The 23,266-nt window shown below is 39.6% G+C and overlaps 1 protein-coding gene across 1 annotated transcript in view; it reads right to left on the bottom strand.

The window, feature by feature from the left end:
- fstl4 (follistatin-like 4) overlaps positions 1-23,266 on the bottom strand; it is a 291,975-nt gene that overhangs the window by 159,953 nt on the left and 108,756 nt on the right. Inside the window, exon 4 of the mRNA XM_057821868.1 lies at positions 2,275-2,517. Coding sequence (XP_057677851.1) covers positions 2,275-2,517 — 243 coding nt within the window. The remainder of the gene's footprint in view (positions 1-2,274; positions 2,518-23,266) is intronic.

Genomic DNA, 23,266 nt, shown 5'->3' with positions numbered 1-23,266 from the left:
TCTGATTAATTTCTCTATTTGAGCTATCGAGGTAACACTTGTCTTGGAGTTAAAAATTGAATTTCCCTCACACAGGTATTGTTGTTTTTTTTATATAGCGGTATGAGTTGAGCCAGAGCCGTGAGTTGAGCATTGCCATTACCCGGGTAATGACAAGCATGATTTTTACTCTCGGTCCGTTCCTCATTGCGCCCCGAAGACCGCGGTGACTGTGTTTTAGTTCCGCTTTAATTGACATATTTCATTAATCTGAATTTGGATGTACGTGAATGGTTCTCGAATCTTCCACGGCGAATTGCGAATAATCTAAGAATCGGAAATTTTGCACACCTCTACTCAGGAGTGACCAAACGTGTCAATGTCATCGTGTAATTACTTTCTTCATATTTTAATCCATACTAAATATGTCAAGCAAAAAAGAAAGTGGTCGGACGAATATGTACAATATGGTTTCTCCTACATACTCTTTGCATGTTTTGTCGTGCCAAGTTGAGCAACTCTAGCATCACACTGGCAAAACTAAAGGAACACTTTGAGAAGCTGCATAGAGATGGGGAATATAAGAACACAACACTTGCTGAATTCAAGGTGAAGAGAGCCAGATTCAATGATAAGGCCACTCTGCCTGCTCTTGGATTTGGACCTATTAACAAACAGATCCTCACAGCATCATATGTTCCATACCTGATCACAAATCGGGTATGTAATTTGTGGTGAGTTCATGCACCATGTTGGTTTTGTTCTGCACGGTTTTTGTGCACCAGTAGAAAAACCATATGTCTTGAATTTGAAAACAATGATATTTCATTTTATACTAAAGTATGGTTCGGTGAATGCCCGTATGAAATTGGTGGGGTTCCGACAAGGTTAAGAACCACTGCTCTAGTGTACTATTTCAAAGGGATTGCATGTCAAACAAAAGGCCTTGTGTACACATCCTTCAATCGTCGCAGTTGCATTAATGAGGCGGCGTAAAAGTGTCATTACTTGTTGGGCTATCGTTTCCCTGACGACAAACTCAACCCTGAGCGCGGTTATGGAACTCTCCACTCTCTCTACTAAAAAAAAACAAACAAAAAAACAATTGGATTCTTTCATCTCCAATAAATGTCTAGCCACTACAGACAGCACAGTTGCCGCGGCGATACCGGCAGGCGCAACAAGAGCCTCAAAGAAACAATTGTTTTGCTTGCGTGGAAATGTTTCTATATTAAATGGAAGTCAAAAAGCTTTCAAGTGCACGGACTTCATTTCGGGTTGCCCTGGATGAGAGTGCTTTCCAAGAGCTCTTGTTGTCTACATCAAAACCAGCTTTATTAATTTAAAAAAATGTATCTTAATTTTGCCACTACAGTTAGTGACGCAGCATGTGCTATTTTTTGCAACAGCGGTAATTAAAAACGACTCGACAGATGATCAATCCTTTGCCTTTGACGCAGAAAGAGCTGCAGGCGACTGCATCGCTGTGAAAACCTGAAGAAAATGCCTTTGAAAGAAAAGTCTGAGCAGATTGCTGCACGTTATTGAAATATTTCAGTGGTTGCATTCTCTATACGTCAACTGGGATCATGACAAACTACAGTATTTAACTGATGATAATTTGATGGAACAACGAAGTTGGAGTGAATCACTTTGTATGTAACTTAACTTGACCTTGTGGTAATTTAAAGCAATTGCATGGTATTTGGACTGGATCGCATTGTCTTTCATCTTAAGTATGATAGATTTAAGATTCTAACACAGCACTGTGATTTGAGTTAATTGGATCACATCACATCTTAATTTTGACAGATTTGCATCATATTGCATCGTAATTTAATTCAAATTGGACTAAATCGTATCACATCGTTATTACAGTCATATTGCATCATGACTTAATTTGAATTTACTAGGTCTTAATAGGACTGTCTAGCAAAATTACAATCAATAAAATTCTACTGAAAATGAATCAGGCTGAATCATATCATATCGTAATTTGTGTAATTCGGTCTTATCCCAGTTTGATTTGACTGAATAAGCGTTGACGATGGATAAATGAATTTTTTTCCTGACCTAATTGTTTGTTCGTAATTAGGGTCGATTATATCAAACTGCGAATGTGAATGCTCATTTTTCAGTGCCATTAACAGCGCCAGACGTCCAACCCGTTTTTAACGAATGAACGAACATTCATTCGCCCAGTCAAAATAGATTGGATGGATGTCTAGCGTCATAAATGCCAGCCTTGATCTGAAAATATTCTAACAATCTTAATATTGTGAGTACAGCATTTACCTTTGAAGAAGCAATCCTTGCTGTGCACCGCGTATACGCGCCTCCGCTCCACGCAGGCGATGCGGTAAACCTCGCAGTGGTTCTCGTAGAAACGTCCATCCGAGCCACACACTGGCACGAAGGACGAATGACATTTCTCCTGGCACACGCACTCGGCGCGACCGGTCGCCGCCATCAGCACGCATTGGCGGCCACGGCCGCAGTAAGTCCTCCTGCAGGGTCCACCGTCCGGTTCGGAGATGGCTGGAAAAGAAAGGAAGGGCAGCAGCTTTGAGGACCAGAATTCTTTCAAATTGTGCTGTGAAGTTGAAGTGGTCATCTCATTTCTACTAATACTTGAAAACCTAATTTGGAACTGGAATTGGACTTTGAAACCCAAATCTGGTATTGAAACCATAAACTTGAGAAACCCTTGGAAACCCTGATTCAAACATTCATCTGAAACCTGACCTCCAACCTGGACTCAGGCTTAAAACCCTAACATTTTGCTTTCAACCCTAATTTGAAGCCTTGCATACAATTTCTAATTATGGCTTCAATCTCTAATGTAAAACCTTAACGTTGGCTCAGGGCATTTTTACATTAGACCAGTACTTCTCAAATAGAGCAGCGTTTTTGCTATACTAGAATAACAGGTAATTGCACATCCTTTCAGTGGGTAGCAGTTGCACTCTTATTTTCAGAGTGTGTGCAGTATTTTTGAACCAAACAAGAGCACACTGCAATTAGCACTGGAGATATGAGTAGCTAACACAAGGAAATATAGCAAAGTGTATGTAGCATTTGGCTTTGACTTTTAATACAGTGGGAGACGAGGAAAAGCCAGTCTGTTTGCTGTGTCTAAAAATGTTTACAGCAGACAGCAGGAAGCCAAATCAATTAAGATGTCACTTAAAGACATTAGACCCCAATCACATTGATAAGCCGCTTTATTTTTTTTCAGCGAAAGCGCGCTGAGTATTGGCAACAATCGTCCCGCTTTGTCAGTGTTACATCAGTAAACCAGCAAGCACTGTTAGCATCTAATAAGGAGGCCTACCAAGTTGCTCAGTGCAAATTAACCTCACACCATATCAAAGGAGCTTATACTTCCTGCAGCGAAAATAAAAACTGTCCCTCTGTCCAATGATAGGATCTTTATTAGTCATTGACACCAGCTTTCACAGATGACAACAAAATTGCGTTCAATGAGCGAGCATCGCTCCGCGCCGCTAGCTTCTCTCTCTTCTTTGGGAATTACAGACCACTTACAAAAGTTACAGTACACACATATATCATACAACATAGCAGGGATATGACACGACGCACAGGTCACGTGCAGGAATTTTTTTGTACGAAAAAAGGAAACTACCAGTAATGGCTGGAGGAAAGGGAGTGATAGTAAGCGGACTGGAGGTGGGGAGGTTGTGTGTGAGTGCGTTTATGCACAAGTGTATCAGTATTTGTACGTGTCTGTAGACAAAATAAGAGTTGCCGGGCCCTGCGACCGGCCTTGAGAAGAGAATCAAGGTCAAGAGATAGGGCCATCTGTGCGGCTCTCTCCAACAGAAGGGAGGGGTGGGATAAGGGTGTTCGGTAAAGGGAAAGGAAAATTACAATCGAATTAAGCCCAAAAGGTTATTTAATATGTCCAAATACAGTTCGTCTTCAGTCAAAATCGTGCTCCTCAGGGCGTAGGTGAAACCTCAGGTCCCTTAAGTCATTGCCGATAGTCGCGGTCTGCCTCGACACTTCCGCCACCTGGTGCACGGTAGCATCCACTTTTCTCCATCCTTCCTCGGACTGAACCGTGATTCGACGGAGCCAGTTCTCAATTCGAGCCTTGATGTGGTTCTCCAATGCCTTGAATCGCACCGTTTCATCCATTGTCAATTTGTTGATTTCCTTGAAAGCTGCCGTTTCGGAAATTTTCCAGTCTCCTAAGCCAAGCAGAAGAAACGTCACGAACGTTACGCCAAACAGCCAAATATCCTCGATATCTTCCACAGGACAGTGAGACGGGCTGGCTTCCAATGATCCCATGAATCTCTCACGTAGCCAGCGGCAAAGGTCCCACCTGGGCAAGACAGCTCTCCTGGTGCACCATGTCTTGTTGAAAAAAATCTTGTCAATTGCACCAACTAATCAAATCAATTTTCGTATGAGAGACCAGCAAAAATTGATCCACAAAGGAAAAAATACAAAAAAAGCAGACAGACTGGACTGATGAAGATAATAGCAGCAGGCGCAGGGACGAAACACGTCCGCCCCCGTCTAAGGCAGGAAGAAGACGAATGACACTTCTTTTTGTCTGTATAATTTTTGTTTTTTCAGTCAAATTATTTGGCATATTGTTATCATGAGTTAATGTTGCTAATCAATTTGAATTTATTATTATTCATTGATTTTATTTTTCAGTATCAAAGACCTTTACTAGTTTTGGTGCAAACGGAATAGCTTTTTGTTGTTGTTGTGAAGTACAGTTCGACACAAACCTATGTAAGGATCTCATTTAGCTTTGTAATTGGCGGCGTGAAACATATTTTCTGAGTGTCCTAAACTTGCCGTAAATTGAAATTTCTGATAGGTTGAAAAATCTGACAGAACACCTGGCATGCACCCTTCCATGAAGTTTCAGAATCAGGATTATCGAATATATATATATATATATATATATATATATATATATATATAAATATATACAGTGCCTTGCAAAAGTATTCGGCCCCCTTGAACCTTGCAACCTTTCGCCACATTTCAGGCTTCAAACATAAAGATATAAAATTTTAATTTTTTGTCAAGAATCAACAACAAGTGGGACACAATCGTGAAGTGGAACAAAATGTATTGGATAATTTAAACTTTTTTAACAAATAAAAAACTGAAAAGTGGGGCGTGCAATATTATTCGGCCCCCTTGCGTTAATACTTTGTAGCGCCACCTTTTGCTCCAATTACAGCTGCAAGTCGCTTGGGGTATGTTTCTATCAGTTTTGCACATCGAGAGACTGATATTCTTGCCCATTCTTCCTTGCAAAACAGCTCGAGCTCAGTGAGGTTGGATGGAGAGTGTTTGTAAACAGCAGTCTTCAGCTCTTCTCAGATTCTCGATTGGATTCAGGTCTGGACTTTGACTTGGCTATTCTAACACCTGGATACGTTTATTTTTTAACCATTCCATTGTAGATTTGGCTTTATGTTTTGGATCATTGTCCTGTTGGAAGATAAATCTCCGTCCCAGTCTCAGGTCTTGTGCAGATACCAACAGGTTTTCTTCCAGAATGTTCCTGTATTTGGCTGCATCCATCTTCCCGTCAATTTTAACCATCTTCCCTGTCCCTGCTGAAAAAAAGCAGGCCCAAACCATGATGCTGCCACCACCATGTTTGACAGTGGGGATGGTGTGTTCGGGGTGATGAGCTGTGTTGCTTTTACGCCAAACATATCGTTTTGCATTGTGGCCAAAAAGTTCAATTTTGGTTTCATCTGACCAGAGCACCTTCTTCCACATGTTTGGTGTGTCTCCCAGGTGGCTTGTGGCAAACTTTAAACGAGACTTTTTATGGATATCTTTGAGAAATGCCACTCTTCCATAAAGGCCAGATTTGTGCAGTGTACGACTGATTGTTGTCCTATGGACAGACTCTCTCACCTCAGCTGTAGATCTCTGCAGTTCATCCGGAGTGACCATGGGCCTCTTGGCTGCATCTCTGATCAGTTTTCTCCTTGTTTGAGAAGAAAGTTTGGAAGGACGGCCGGGTCTTGGTAGATTTGCAGTGGTCTGATGCTCCTTCCATTTCAATATGATGGCTTGCACAGTGCTCCTTGAGATGTTTAAAGCTTGGGAAATCTTTTTGTATCCAAATCCGGCTTTAAACTTCTCCACAACAGTATCTCGGACCTGCCTGGTGTGTTCCTTGGTTTTCATAATGCTCTCTGCACTTTAAACAGAACCCTGAGACTATCACAGAGCAGGTGCATTTATACGGAGACTTGATTACACACAGGTGGATTCTATTTATCATCATCGGTCATTTAGGACAACATTGGATCATTCAGAGATCCTCACTGAACTTCTGGAGTGAGTTTGCTGCACTGAAAGTAAAGGGGCCGAATAATATTGCACGCCCCACTTTTCAGTTTTTTATTTGTTAAAAAAGTTTAAATTATCCAATAAATGTTGTTCCACTTCACGATTGTGTCCCACTTGTTGATTGTTGATTCTTGACAAAAAAATTAAATTTCATATCTTTATGTTTGAAGCCTGAAATGTGGCGAAAGGTTGCAAGATTCAAGGGGGCCGAATGCTTTTGCAAGGCACTGTATATATATATATATATATATATATATATATATATATATATATATATATATATATATATATATATATATATATATATATATATATATATATATATAAATAGATTATATTTCGGTTTTTCGGCCAAGTGTTTCCAATATTCGGTTTCGGCCATGAATTTTTCTTTCGGTATTTCTAGTATATACCAATTGTAAATATTGTCGCCTGCATAAAGCACAATATACATTTTTTTGTTAAATGACCACAAATCGCCACTTGGCCTATAAAGGGGTTAAACCTTTACAGCATGCCTACATTTCAAACCCTAGCCGGTCTTAAAACTCTACCTCAAAACCTCAAGTGGCCTGTACAGTGAATAAACGTAACAGATTATGTCTACTTCCGTTATTTCCTAAGGGAAATAACGAAAACAATAAAGCAGCGGCAGCAACGGCAGCAGCAGTAGGCACTTTGCTCTTTTATCATATTCAAGTATTTATTCCATAATTATATACAGTAAAGTATATCGTATCCACCGGGGAGAGGCGTTCACTTGCCTCCTTATCTCGTCGTACTAATTGCCCGCCGCATCTCTGAAACATCTGTGGGAAATGCAAACTAACCCCCCCTTCACCGCCCCCGTATACTCCTCGGTGACCTACGCGTTCTCAAAGAGGTCGCTTACAAGACGGTTCGTGGTCTCGGGGCGTGAGAGATTAAAACGCTGAGTCGCCCACCGGCTCGTTTTCTTGCTCCGGGTCTCCACTGACCGGAATGCAACAATACAGAACAGAAGTTGCAAACAATACACAAGATGTTTGACATTTGCGCCGTCTTGCTAAGCAAAATGCTAAATCCTACGCGTCAAAGCGGACTCTCTTGTTGTCTTTTCTTTTATTTGCTACATAAGACATCTCCTACCCGAGGGGCTTCAATATTTGCGCTGTTATGATCCATTTCCGGCACAATGGCAGCGTGTTTGTTCGCCTTATCTGTCTGACATTTTGAAAAACTGACATGTTTATTAGCTTTTAAGAGGATGAGATGCCCGAGGAGCGCCGCCGCTTTCCAGTTTTGGCAATGAGCCAAGCATGACAGTCGGCACGCGAAAGGCAGCAGAACACTTTTTGACTTATGTGACTAAAGTAGGGTGGGTAGGGTTAATCACTGATTATTTTTGCAAATGGTGGAATAATTGGCTCTTCTGGCTGCCATTGGCAATGATGACCATTCAATCCTTTTGAACTAGGAGTTTTACCAGCGAACGATCACTGGGTTGGACATCTATCACTGTCATGGCAGCCAAAGAGTGAAGAGGCTCAAAGAGGATTGGGACAATCTTTAGGTCAACAATATCTTGAAACAATTAGCTGTTAATCGCTCAATTGTCGAATAAGCATGGAAGCCCAAGACAAATAGCAGTATGTTCAAACTGGCTTTTGATTGGACGTCTGTACTTTCCCTCCAGGGGCGCCTGTGTGACATTTTGACTCGGCGGGCAGCTTTTTGTCAGCGAGTCAAAATGTGCCGACTCGGCGCTTAATTCGATTAGCGGGAGGAAGCGGTCTGCCGATAATCAAATTCACATGGGACTTGCCGTCGATGGGCGTCTTGAGCCCGACAAAGGGCTTGAGACATGACGCACTGCCTCGAATTGAATATCAATGCGACGACAACAACAAATCGCAAGCTGAGGCAAGACTGATAAGAACGCGCCGAACACCTCGCGGTGACATAAAACGAGTGAACAGATACTGAAAAAGCACAATTGTGGAAAATATGATATGATTGCAATCATATGATAAAGGAGGCAAACATGAAATTGATTTATATGATATTTAAAGCACATTACAGCCTCAATGTCATAGAAGAAAACTTGGTTCCAAAATACACAAAATATGTATTGCTTTTCCTCTTGGGAAAACCCACAATGTTGCTGCTTGTAAATTGCTGTATGTTACTGCCAGTGAGCACCTTAACACTTGATCAATCCTCAGATTGACCTCCTACTTTCTTCCCCGCTATCCGACTCCTTGATAATTTGAGACATAAATTCTGACAGTTTGTCTGGTGATAGTGAGAACGGAAGGTATGGCTCTCGCGCTTGAAAATCCCTCATCCCCCAAGCGAAGATATGGAAGAAAAAAACAGAAATATATCACCCGTAGAGATGCAGCAGATGGCGTGCAGCTGTTTGTAGCAGCATAAACATAACTATTTGTATTCAGCGTGGATTACCGACTGTATGGATGTTGTATTAAACGTATGGAAATGAAAGCAAAAAGCAGACGCGGAAAGCACTTAACGCCGCAGCCTAAATAGGTTCCGCCGCTTGTTTGACTTCTCATTAAATCTGGGGAAAGTGTATCGTATCCTCCAAATGCAGGTGAAATCAGCTCATTTGCCTTTCTATAAATACACAGCATTCATTTGCTTTGAAGCACATTACACCTGCTCGTGTTTCTCACACCAATTATCAGTTCTCGTTGCGATACTCTTATTTGTTACCGATAATCAACAAGGATCTCAGAGGGCAGAGTAATTCAAAAAATGAAGACAAGTGGTTTCTTGTTTGTCTTTGTAGAAAACTTTATCGCAACTTGAAAATGTAATCTTTGTTAGCGGTTTTAACGTTTTTGGTGTTATGTGCAAGCAAGTTTACGATTTTGTACCCAACATAAATAATTCTAATTATATTGATGTGTTTATTGTAAACATTAACTGGGATCTCATTGCCTGCCATTCAGTGTTTTTTTCGTTTTACACAAATATTTCGTCAACGAACATGACGATGACATCACAATGCTGAAAACGTGTCTCGGGAGACTAAAACAATGAGATGGATGCCAGTTGTCATCTGACGACATGAGAATGAGGTGAAAATTTGCCATAGTTTCTGTCAAAAATTCACAATGTGTGGTATTTTCATTAATGTATGTTGTTAGAACACATTTAGCAGTGTTTGTTCGTGTCACTCATGTGACGTGCTGCACCCCCCCCCCCCCCAGGTGCTGCTTGGTAAGTTTTGTTTGTTTGCTTGTCTTGGCTATGCTACATTGCTTAAGTCTTTAAAGGTCTTTGCGGAATGATCATCAAGCACTAAACTAGCTTGTAGTTTAGAAAAAAGTGTCACTAAATCTGCTTATTACCACCTAAAAAATATAGCCAGAATTAAGGGGCGTCTGACTCAACAAGACATGGAAAAACTTATGCATGCATTCATTTTCAGCAGATTGGACCATTCCAACGGTATATTTACAGGTCTTGATAAAAAATCAGTCAGGAAGCTGCAGCTAGTACAGAATGCTGCAGCCAGAGTCCTCACAAATACAAGGAAACTGGACCACATTACACCGGTTTTGAAATCGTTACACTGGCTTCCATTGAGTCAAAGGATAGACTATAAAATACTACTGCTCGTCTACAAAACACTTAATGGCCTTGGACCAAAATACATGCTTGATTTGTTAGATTCCTATGAAACATCTAGAACCCTAAGGTCGTCTGGAACCGGTCTCCTGTATGTTCCAAGAACAAGAACCAAGCAGGGTGAAGCAGCATTTAGTTATTATGCTCCTCACCTCTGGAACAAGTTACCTGAAGGTCTGAAGTATACTCAAACTGTTAGCTCCTTTAAATCAGAGCAAAAAACACTTTTGTTTAGCACTGCATATCCATAACTGTCTATATATTTCAATCTATTTGCTTCCTATTCCTCTTGTGCTTATCTCCATTGCTGATTTCAATTAGTAGTAGTAGTAGTAGTAGTAGTATTTGTTGTTTTTTTTCCTCTTTTTTTTAATTCTATTCGTGATTAAATGCGATTTTGATGTATAATTTTATTTCCTATTTTGATTCTTAGTTTTTACGTTCTATTGATTTTAATGTGATTTTTATGATCTTCATGTAATGTAAAGCACTTTGAATTGCCTTGTGTTGAATTGTGCTATATAAATAAATTTGCCTTGCCTTGTAGCGTTAGCATAGCGTTCACGTAAGCATTAGCATTTAGCGCGGTGACTCGGTGTCTTCTTAAATTCTTGGAAAACATTTTACATACAGTTTGTGGCGTCCAGGTGAGTTTAATTAACTGCAAATAATGCCGTTTGTTGGAAACCTTTTATTTATTTATTTATTCAAACTTTTGAAGTTTATAGATGAAAACATTTTGAGAATAGTCAACTAAAACCAGACAAAATTTCTCTGAGTTTTCGTTGACTAAAACGAGCCGAAGACGAACACATTTTGAAATGACTAAAATATGACTAAGACTAACAAATATTTTCGTCCAAAAGACTAAGACGAAAATTAAAATGGCTGCCAAAAAAAAAACACTGCTGCCATTGATGAACCTAGTGTAAATTGATTGGACGTCTAGTGCAGTCAATGCAGCCAATAAGTAAAGTACCGTATTATTCGGACTATAAGTCGCACCTGAGTATTAGTTGCACCAGCCAAATACGCGTAATGAAGAGGAAAAAATACATAGGTCGCACCGGAGTATAAATTGCATTTTTGTGGGAAACTTATTTGATAAAACCCAACACCAAGAACAAACATTTTATCTTGACAGGTAATTTAAAATAAAAATAGAATAGAGAACAACAGGCTGAATAAATGTATGGTATGCTTACATTACATGACGCATGAACAACGAACTGAAAACATGCCCGGTATATTAACGTAACATAGCTATTCAGAGTTATTCAGATAACTACAGCATAATGTACATGCTAACAAGTTTACCCAACCATGAATGTCACAAGTTTTATAATAATGCCTTATTAATTTCACACATAAGTCACTCCAGAGTATAAGTCGAACCAACTGTTAAACTATCAAAAAAACTGACTGACAGTCCAAAAAATATTATAAATACAGTACAGTGATCCCTCATTTTTCTCGGTTAATGGGGACCAGAACCCGCCGCGACAAGTGAAAAACCGCAAAGTAGCACAATCCCCCATCCCCCAAAAATGTGTTTTTCTTTTTTTGGGGGGTCGGGCGTTTGCGCTACTTCGCTACTAAAAAAAAAAAAAAAAAGTGAGTGTGGTCAATGTAATTATTCAGATTTAGCATTGGAAAGAATATTTATATATATATATATATATATATATATATATATATATATATATATATATATATATATATATATATATATATATATATTAGGGCTGCAGCTATCGAATATTTTAGTAATCGAGTAATCGACTGAAAATTCTATCGATTAATCGAGTAATCGGATAAAACAAATATATTTTTAGGTGAACAGCAATTATAAATATACATGAGAAAACAAGACATTTCATCTACTCTTGAACCATTTTCAGTCAATCAATGTCTTTATTTTCGATGTATATTGTTGAAAACAGCCAACAATTGCATCTCAGATGCAACTAGAATTTTTAAAAAAAAAGACAAATTCACTGCTTTCACTCAAAAAACCTTTAGATCTTATTAAAAAATATATATATTTATACCTAAAAATGTCATTACGCTTGATAACACACATCACTTAAAAGTTAGGATTTTTTCCCACCTGTTTCAATTGAATTTCTATTTGTGTCAAGCCATTTTTAAGTTCTAGTTAAGTTTTACGCTACTCTAAACTAAGTCCTGATAGGATTTTGTGTTTTTGCAGTGTTCAAGATAAATGTATGATACAGGCTGTATTGGAACACATTAGGGACCAGTGCTACTTGGTGTTTTATCCAGCAATGACTACTAAGCTAAAATTGATAATTAGCATTATTGAGTTTTTATTTTACACCCTTATCACTCCACAAAGCTATGTTATGTTAAAGCCTGTATGTAAGACACGTTAGCCACGCATCGAAAGTGGTCATAATTAATAGAAACCTAGCCCTCCGCAGGGCTAATGTTACGTGAGCTAGTGACTCAGACAGTAACGTTAATCTTATTTTTTAGTGCTTAGCGCTCTTTATTAGCTCTTAGCGCTCTACTGCTTTAAGATGGCCGCTGTTTATTAACGCTGCCCAGACGCGGCCGAGTCTATCACATTGCATCTAGTTCAACATACATGTGATCTCTATGAGACTCCTCAGATGCTACCTGCTACCAACTTAACATCATGCGGGCTAGTTTTTAGCAACGTCGACGTAGTTTGGAGCGGCTGTCGGCTGCGGAAATGTTTTTTATATTTTTTTATTGCTTCTTCCTCTACGCACGTGACATCAGCGCGTTGTCCCGCATTAAAAGTAGTCCGAGCGAAACGTGATGCTTAGAGCTGTCAAAATAAACGATTACTCGAGGTGAATAAAATTACTCGGATCAGTTTTTAAACTCGAGTTACTCGAGTTGCTCAAGTATTCGTTTCAGCTCTAATATATATATATATATATATATGTGTGTGTGTGTGTGTGTGTGTGTGTGTGTATACATATATATATAAGACATGTATTTTCACTCCCCCCACCCCAAAAAAAATAAAAATAAAAAAAGTGTATATATTTTAATGAATGTTTTTAGGCACTTCAAATGTAAAAATAAGGAAAGGTTTTAAACATGTAACTGTCCCATCAAATTATTTTTAAACAAGAATAATGTAGAAAAATGCTTGTCTTTATAAAATGCTTCACTGAGTGAGTCTACTCAAATCCGCTCGGAGCTGCTCACTTACACACAATGAGTTACCACAGCAACTGTTTAACAAGTTAAATGATGATTGATGCATGCGGTGCTTCAGAAGTTCGTGAATCCGGCAAGATCAAAAATATTCATCTGTCAATCATCGTCAACTTTAATAAACAACTCCAGTGCACCAGCACTGCCTGCCTAACAAACAAAGAACAGGGAGAGGGAGGGAGGGAGGGAGATCGCCTGGGACAGCTCATGTTTTTTTTGTTTGTTTGTTTTTTTTGAAAAATAATCTGCGATGGACTGAGGGCGCAGTTTGAAGCGCAAAGTAATGAGGGATCACTGTATTATATAAATTTCCTTAGAATTTGTCAGGCAGTGTTGTTTTCGTCAACGATTATGTCAACGGAAATATTTTGTCAACTTACACTTTTTCATGATGATGACGAGACGATAACGAGCTAAAAATTTGGTTTTAGAAGACTCAAACATAAGGAAACAAATGCCAGTTTTCATCTGACGAGATGAGAACGACACGAAAATGTGCAATAGGGTTTCCGTCACGTTCACAATGTGTTACATTTTATATGTAGTTAACCTGCATGTAGCAGTCTTTGGTTGTGTCATCGTGATGTGCTGCGCCCCTCTCACCCCTTCCCGACTCACCATTGTGTCGTCTCTAGTCTCCATGCAGGCTTGAACACACGGTAAGATTTGTTTTCTTGACAAGAGGGAATATGCAATGTTGCTTCAGCCTTTACAAGTCTATGCTGAGTGATCATCACACATTAAATGTAACTCGTAGCATTAGCATAGCATTCGCGTTAGCGGCGGGATTCCTCTAAACTCTTATTAACTTATTTTTACATACAGTTCATCGCGTCCAGGTGGCTATATTAATTGAAAATAATGTACTGTTTTCCTGCTGAGTGTGTATCATCATCAAGGGTTTAGGGTTAGGGTTTCGTTCTTGTAGACGCTACAATATTTGCTTGTCTGTCAATGTTCAATGTTTTTTAAAATTTTTTTTTTAATTTTACAGACGAAAACATTTTTTGTAGAAGTCACCTAAACTAAACGAAATTAGTTTTGAGTTTTCATCAACAAAAACTAGACAAAGACAAGCACATTTTGAGATGACTAAAATAGGACTCAGACCAAGACAAAAATCAAGAGGGCTGCCAAAAACACTGTTGTCAGGTCACTGGTTTAGAAACCTCAATCTCGTGCTGTAATTCCACTTTTGATGTTAATCCCATCTTCATATGAGAGGAAAAAATACATTATGTAGATAATTTACATCACAAAAGACAATGAAGATACTCCCACTCCTCCGTACCAAAAAAAATCCGAGTTGAAGCGGGCTATGATTACAAATCAAAACATCGCCGTGCCTCGAGAGGCTTCACTCTGCTCAGTCTTCTGCGGCGGGCTTGACGAGCCAGCAGCTTTTCATGGCGGATTGCGACCCGTGATATAGATGAAATATTACAATAGCTACTAACGTGTCTGTGGGGTCCTCTTTGACTTGACATTATAGAGACAAAAGTACTTTCATATACGATTAGCGAGGAAGCATTAGCCGGATGTCAGCGCTGTTCGTTATAAAGGGCAGGAGATAAACAAGAGACTTATTAGTTTGTTTGCCATGTTTCACACGCACACAAACACACACACACTCAGATCATATTTATACAGCCTCAGTGCCTCCTGAAATAACAAGAAATGATAAACTCAAGGACTGGGAAGTTCCTGACATAAATCGCTAACAACATTCCTTCGATTTTCCAATAACATGATGAGAAGTCAACACGATCGCGCACAGCGTGGGAAGATTGTACAAACGTACAGTGGACGTGCCGGATGTTTTTATATTTGCAGCCTTATGGAAGAGCAAAAGCTAAGTATTTCTTGAAGTTTAATCATATCGCTTATTTCATCCTTCTGCTGTGAATTTAAATTAGTTCGACACTAGTAGACGTACAAACTCTGAGTCGCTGCCAACCCTCCTAGTGTATATGGATAGGACATCTACCACGGTCAGTGGCACAAACTTGGGAGCAATTAAAAGTGATACAAAATTTTATAATACTATGAATAGAATCGTGGACTAATTACAAGGGCTTTGGGGGGAGTACAATATAGAAAAATATTTAATCATCAAAACATTCATGCTTAGGAAAAAAAAAAAAAAATCAAATCACAAGTTATTACAAAATTACACATTACTGCCTAAGCAGCCAAATTCAAAGCATCGCCATATTTGCTAAAGTGGGCACTCCCACAAAAAAAAAAAAAAAAAAAAAAAAGACAAAAAAATGCTGCATTATTTGGAAAAGGTGTATTGGCAAAAAGTACATTGTGAGCAAAACACAACATACTGAAAAATGGTAAAATGTTCAGATCAGATAGGTTGGAGGGTGTTATATTGAAATAAACATGAAAGATGGTAAAATGTTCAGATCAGATAGGTTGGAGGGTGTTATATTGAAATAAACATAAAAGATTACTGTACAGATTAGTTGTTTTTTTTTCTTTTATCACAGACAAACGTTTTAGGTTTTTTTTTTATTTAGTTGACATGTTTCAGCGAGTATTCCATGGACACTCTGATGAAGGCGCAAGTACTCGCCCAAACATGTCAGGTAAATAAAACAACCTAAAACGTTTGTGATAAAAGAAAAAAATCAACTAATCTATAAGTGTAGACCAGTGTTGTTTTCCTCAACGATGATAACGAAAATATTTCGTCAACGAAAAATTTTTTTCATGACAATGACGTGACGATGACGAGCTAAAAACATGTCTTGGGAGAATAAAACATTAGACAAATGCCAGTTTTCGTCTGACGAGACGAGAACAAGATGAAAATACGCCATAGTTTTTGTCATAGGTTCGCAATGCGTGACATTTTTTTATCGTATGTGTAGTTAGCCTCCATCGTAGCAGTGTTTGGTCGTGTCACTCATGTGACGTGCTGCATCCACCCTACACACACACATACTCACCGTTGTCTTCTCCAAGCTCCAGACTTTTGAAAACACCTAGTTTGTTTTCTTATCTTGGCTAGAGAATATGTCATGCTGCTTTAGCCCTTAAAGGTCTGTGCTGAGTGATCATCACACACTAAATGTAACTTAAAGCGTTAGCATAGCATTCACATTGACATTAGCATTTAGTGTGGCGAGCGTCATCTTAAATTTTTGGTCAAAAATACTGGCACCCTCAGCCTAAAACTTGGTAGCACAACCTTTAGACAAAATAACTGCGAACAATCGCTTCCGGTATCCATCGATGAGTTTCTTACAATACTCTGCTGGAATTTTAGACCATTCTTCTTTGGCCTACCGCTCCAGGTCTCTGAGATTTGAAGGGTGCCTTCTCCTAACTGCATTTTTCAGATGTCTCCACAGGTGTTCAATGGGATTCAGGTCTGGACTCATTGCTGGCCACTATAGAAGTCTCCAGTGCTTTCTCTCAAACAATTTTCTAGTGCTTTTTGAAGTGTGTTTTGGGTCATAGTCCTGCTGGAAGACCCATGACCTCTGAGGGAGACCCAGCTTCCTCACACCGGGCCCTACATTATCCTGCAAAATTTGTTGGTCTTCAGACTTCCAGAGGCAGCAAACCAACACTAAACATCAGGGAACCTCCACCATGTTTGACTGTGAGGACCGTGTTCTTTTCTTTGAAGGCCTCTTTTTTCCCTGTAAACTCTATGTTGATGCCTTTTTCCAAAACGCTCTACTTTTGTCTCATCTGACCAGAGAACATTCTTCCAAAATGTGTTTTTGGCTTTCTCAGGTAGGTTTTGGCAAACTCTAGCCTGGTTTTTTTGTCTCTGGGTCAGAAGTGGTGTCTTCCTGGATATCCTACCATAGAGTTCTTTTTCATTCAGACGCCAACGGATAGTACAGGTTGACACTTGCCACGTTTACATGGAGCCAAATATTCCAATTACAATCGGTATATTTGTTCAAACCGAATAAATGTGTTCCATATAAACACCTCATTCGGAATGAACAGGCCCAAACCGAATGGAAATTCATTCCGATTCACAGGGGTGGAATATTCCTTTTCCCAAACCGATTAGAAGTAAAATTATATCATGTAAACAGGGAAGCGGAATGGTGTCTGGTTGCGTTCTTTCTGCACATGCTCCGTACTGACGTGTTGACGTCACTTTGTGACGTAAGTAACGTCACTTGCAACATGGCTTCCAAGCACAGCGCACCTAATTGGAGTCCGGCGGAAAGATTGTATTTAATTCAAACTTTAAAAGAATTGAATATAATTGCTCGCTTAGACGGGCATAAAACGAGGAACAGTGAACTATTTAAAAAAGTTCACGAGAGGTTACACGAAGCCGGAATAGACCGGAGCGTTGACCAGATTAGAAACCGGTGGAAAACCGGCTACTACAAGGCAAAAGAGCAAAACAGCAGAAGCGGATACGACCCCACAAACACAACAAGTAGATTAAAGTTAAAACAGCAGCACTCCGACGATCGATCTCCATGTTTTGCAACGTGACGCTTTGTTTTCATTAATCTGCGCATGTCAGACGGCAGTTGTCAAACGTCCTTTCGGAATAAAGGCAGTCACATGTAAACGCTGGATCGGAATAGATGAAGTGACATGTAAACAGCTGATCTGAAATTTCCATTCGGAATGATTTGAATCGGTATGAATAAAAGTCAGCATGTAAACGTGGCTAATGTTGCTTCTCAAATTCCTCAGACAGTTCTTTGGTCTACTTTCTTTTCTCCATGCTCAATGTGGTACACACATGGACACAGGACAGAGGTTGAGTCAACTTTAATCCATTTTAACTGGCTGCAAGTGTGATTTAGTCATTGCCACTACCTGTTATGTGCCACAGGTAAGTAACAGGTGCTGTTAATTCCACAAATTAGAGAAGCATCACATGATTTTTCAAAGGGTGCCAACACTTTTGTCCTGCCCATTTTTGGAGTTTTGTGTAAAACTCATTATCTTTTGTGTTTTTTCATTGCAAGCAAAATAAATGAAGATATTACTACCAAAGCATTTGGAATTGCAATCATTTTCTGGGAGAAATTGAGCATTATGTGACAGAATTGCAGGGGTGCCAATACTTTTAGCTAGCACTGTACAATTTGTAGCCTTTAGGTGGGTTTAATTAATTAAAAATTATGTGCTGTTTACCTGCTAAGTGTTGTTTTATCATCACAAAGATGGTGATGTCCTTGAAGATGCTACAATTATGTGCTTGTCTGTCAATTGTCATTCGAAATTGTTGGAAACCTTTATTTATTTATTACTAAAACTATTAAATTTTACAGACGAAAACATTTTGAGTAATTGTCGACTAAAACTAGACAAAATTTATTTTCGTTGACCAAAACTAGGCGAAGACAAACATGTTTTGAAATGACTAAAATATGACTGAGACTAAAATATTTTTTGTCCAAAAGACTGAGACTAGGATGAAAATTAAAAGGGCTGCCAAAAACAACACTGGTGAAGACAAAATGAACTGAATACAACTATTACTGTACAGAAACCTAAAAAAAATATTCAATAAAAGTATACACACTTTAAAAATAAAAAAAATACAACCCCCCCCCCCCCCCAAAATAAATGAAAATTCTTAATGTGTAGCCAACAATCTCGTTTCATAGCACTGTAACATTTGGCGGGAATGGTTTGATGCATTGGGAGAAGCAGCATTAGAGTCCAATTGTGATCTCTTTGGGGTACATATGAGAAGCGAACACACACTAACCGCTCCATTACAGACTCCACTACTCCATTTTGAGTGAAAATAAAGTGCTTGTTCCCTTGAAACTGCACTTGGGACTAATTAGAAAGACATTTGTTTTCCCAGAAATTATGTAAAGCAACACAATTTGTTTGTTTGGACAATCTTCATTGCTTCGTTAGTCTTCCGATAAGTCTTCCAAAGTTCAGCGAGTAGCTCATGTCGGAGCTCGGGAAAAAAAAAAGTTCAGGCAAAGTTCAGTCAGCATTCAGATATATTTTGTGCTTTTTACACCAAAAGAGCAAAAGTGAAAGACGGGGGTGGAAGATTTCCAAACTGTCTCGCTGAGAACGTTTCTCACTTAAAGAGAAATCTGCTGCTAACCTCATTTTGGATGCACTTTTATTGCATGCTAATGTAATTAGACAATGAGATATGTGAGCAGGTTCGTTGGACGACCTCGCCAATCAGTTCTCTTGGAGATGAATGATTATTTTACACTGCCAGTGACCAGTCAAAATGGATGGCGCCATCAGTGGCACAGAAACATGAGCATTCACAGCAGGCAATGAGTTAAACAGAAATGTCCATACAAAATTCCAGTCACAAACACATGTTATTCATCCAATCGGTGACCCTCCCTCCCTCCCTGCCGCCGTGCCTCATCGTCCTGCACCTGACAGCATCAATACGGTGTCGCACAGACGGAAAACAGGCCGGAATTAGACTGCGTGAATAATTCATTAGCGCCGTCGCTCGTCTCCTATTCAAGTGACAGCGCGTGTGTTTAAATGATGAGTCGCCTTCCACTTTGCACACAGGTGCACTTTTTGTCTTTTTGGATTGAAATCATCATCGAGCCCACACACACATCCACTCACGCACACACACACCCACTCTCTAGCTGGTGTACGCACACACAAGAAGGAAGCTATTGAATAAATAAAAGCCTCATGTAAAACAGAAGGCGAGCGATCTCATCAAGTGAGCCGGTGGGACGTTGACAGGCGGATGTCGGTGCTCCCAAAAGTGTGTGTGCGTGTGTGTGCGCGTGTGTGTGTCAGGTAAGAAGGAAGATGGACGACGGCGAGCGAAAATAGGCCAGCGGGAGAACTGGTGGAGAGGCCTCATGAGAAGGTCAGAAAAACACAAGTGAGGTGGTGGAAATGGAAGTTTAATCAAGTAATCAAGTCAAAATTTTACAAAAGTAATTAAATACAATTTATAAGTTATCTTAATGTCCAAAGGAATTAATAAATTCAAATCTGGAATAAATGAAGAAATAGATTAACCAATTCATGGTCATTGACAGCGATAGACCAAAAAAAATCTATTTCAATTGGGAATGCTGACATTGAGTGATTATGTTTCACTGCCATTGACGGCGATAGACATTGGGGCGACAGACATACTGTAGGTCAAAATGGATTGGAGGTCTATTACCGTCAAATGAACTAAAACACGAGCATTCGGAGCCGGTCCTCCAGTCAAAATGAAATATCTAAAACAGTGGTTCTTAACCTTGCTAAAGGTACCGAACCCCACAAGTTTCCCATGTGGATTCACCGAACCCTTCGGAATTAGATAATAAAGCTTTGTTTTTCAAGTTCAAAACCAGTACATTTAAGCTAGCAAGCTAAAAATTTAGCAAATTCCCATTCAAAATTCTTCTCATTTTGACAGCATGTTTATTAAACAGGTCAAAATCTGGGAATACAACAAATTTCTTCTCATTTTGACAGCATGTTTTATAAACAGGTTAAAATTTGAGACCATGCTGCCCATAGGTCTGTTGTATTCCCTCTAGCAAGTGCAAGTCAACCTTCCACTGAGCAAACCAGTTCCTCCTCCCATCATGTCGAGGACTAGCAGTTAAAAGAAATGGATTAAGCTTGTATATTTGGAGCAAGCCAGTCCAAAACCTGGTCTAAAAAGCCACTTTGCCTAGATCTAATTAGCTTTCGAAAATAGAGCTCTGGTTTTCTTTACGGCGGCCGTGGCGCAGTTGGTAGCTCGAGTTGTCCTGGAATCGAAGGGTCAGCGGTTTGATTCCCGGATACGACTGCCCACTGTAAAAGTGCCCCTGGGGCAAGGCACTGAACCCTAGTTTGCCTTCAATGGGTTGGCAGCGCCTTGCATGGCAGAAGCACCATTCGTGTGTGAGTGTGTGTGAAAAAGGTAAATGTGTGCTAATGTAAAGCGCTTTGGGCATTGTAACAATGTAGATAAATGTGCTATATAAGTACTCTCCATTTACCTTTGCCGAACCATTTAGGGGTTCGAGCGAATCCAGGTTAAGAACCACTGGTCTAACTTCTATCGCCGCCACTAACAACCATTGAGGTAATTACACTGCTCAACAAAAAAATTGTTGCCTTGATGCAAATGCTTGTTCTTGCGTAGTTTTAGGGTGCTAAATCCGAATCTGATCTTAGATTTTTTTCAGCAAAGTTTTTGTGCAATGCAAAATTATTTTAACAAAGTGTATATATACAGTGGGGCAAATAAGTATTTAGTCAACCACTAAGTGTGCAAGTTCTCCCGCTTGAAAATATTAGCGAGGCCTGTAATTGTCAACATGGGTAAACCTCAACAATGAGAGACAGAATGTGAAAAAAAACCAAAATCATATTGTTTGATTTTTAAAGAATTTATTTCCAAATCATGGTGGAAAATGTTTTGGGGCTGTCGTTGGGCAACACGGACTTTCAACTCCCTCCTCACCCCGTGGCGTCAAAATGATAACAACTGTGAGCAAAAATCCCACATCCACACGGGGGGACCTAATGAATGACCTACAGAGAGCTGGGACCACAGTAACAAAGGCTACTATCAGTAACACAATGCGCCACCAGGGACTCAAATCCTGCACTGCCAGACGTGTCCCCCTGCTGAAGAAAGTACACGTCCAGGCCCGTCTGCAGTTTGCTATAGAGCATTTGGATAATCCAGAAGAGGACTGGTAGAATGTGTTATGGTCAGATGAAGCCAAAATAGAACTCTTTGGTAGAAACACAGGTTCTCGTGTTTGGAGGAAAAAGAATACTGAATTGCACCATACCCACTGTGAAGCATGGGGGTGGAAACATCATGCTTTGGGGCTGTTATTCTGCAAAGGGACCAGGACGACTGATCTGTGTAAAGGAAATAATGAATGGGGCCATGTATTGAGAGATTTTGAGTGAAAATCTCCTTCCATCAGCAAGGGCATTGAAGATGAGACGTGGCTGGGTCTTTCAGCATGACAATGATCCCAAACACACAGCCAGTGCAACAAAGGAGTGGCTTCGTAAGACGCATTTTAAGGTCCGGGAGTGGCCTAGCCAGTCTCCAGATCTCAACCACATAGAAAATCTGTTTAGGGAGTTGAAAGTCCGTGTTGCCCAACGACAGCCCCAAAACATCACTGCTCTAGAGGAGATCTGCATGGAGGAATGGGTTAAAATACCAGCAACAGTGTGTGAAAAGCTTGTGAAGAGTTACAGAAAACGTTTGGCCTCCGTTATTGCCAACAAAGGGTACATAACAAAGTATTGAGATGAACTTTTGGTATTGACCAAATACTTATTTTCCACCATGATTTGCAAATAAATTCTTTAAAAATCAAACAATGTGATTCTTTTTTCAACATTCTGTCTCTCATGGTTGAGTTTTACCCATGTTGAAAATTGCAGGCCTCTCTAATATTTTCAAGTGGGCGAACTTTTGGGCACAATTATTGGTTGACTAAATACTTATTTGCCCCACTGTAACTGACAAATAAAAATAGCCGAAAAGTAAAAAATTAATACCTGTTATGTAATGTTTTAGACCAGTGGCCCCCACCCTTTTTTGCACCACAGACCGGTGTGAAGTTGGCTTCTTTTCACGGACCGGCAATGTGTGTCAGAAAAATACAGCACATATAAAATAACATGACAGGGCTGAAAAAAATGTTAAGTGCAAGGAATGTGTAAATCACTATATGCTGAATCAGTGGGAAGCCTTAGCTTGTTTCGTTGAGATGAGATGGTTCCATCCCGGTGGGAAGGGAGATTCGCAAATACGGCAAATATCCACGGTTACAGGCATAATAAGTTCTCCAATCGTGAACGGTTTCTTAGCTTTAGCAATAAGGTTCGCCACGAGGTATGATTAGCTTTTGTTGATGTGGTGGCCCTCAATGGTTGTTCCTGTTCTTCGTGCTTGCGTTTTTTTTTTTTTTTTTTTTTTTTTTAATTCCAAAGTAATTAGGGTTGCTTTGTCTCATATGTAACGAAGAAGCTTTGAAGGCTTCATTGCCTCGTTTGCTAGCTGTTGGCCACAAAATATGCAAGGCAGACAAACCCATATTTTAGGTAGCATTCTTGGTACTGTCTGTTAAAAGAAGTTTTT

This window comes from Corythoichthys intestinalis, chromosome 18 (assembly GCF_030265065.1).
Source record: "Corythoichthys intestinalis isolate RoL2023-P3 chromosome 18, ASM3026506v1, whole genome shotgun sequence".
Lineage (NCBI taxonomy): Eukaryota > Metazoa > Chordata > Actinopteri > Syngnathiformes > Syngnathidae > Corythoichthys > Corythoichthys intestinalis.
This window is presented reverse-complemented; position numbering and strand designations above follow the sequence as displayed.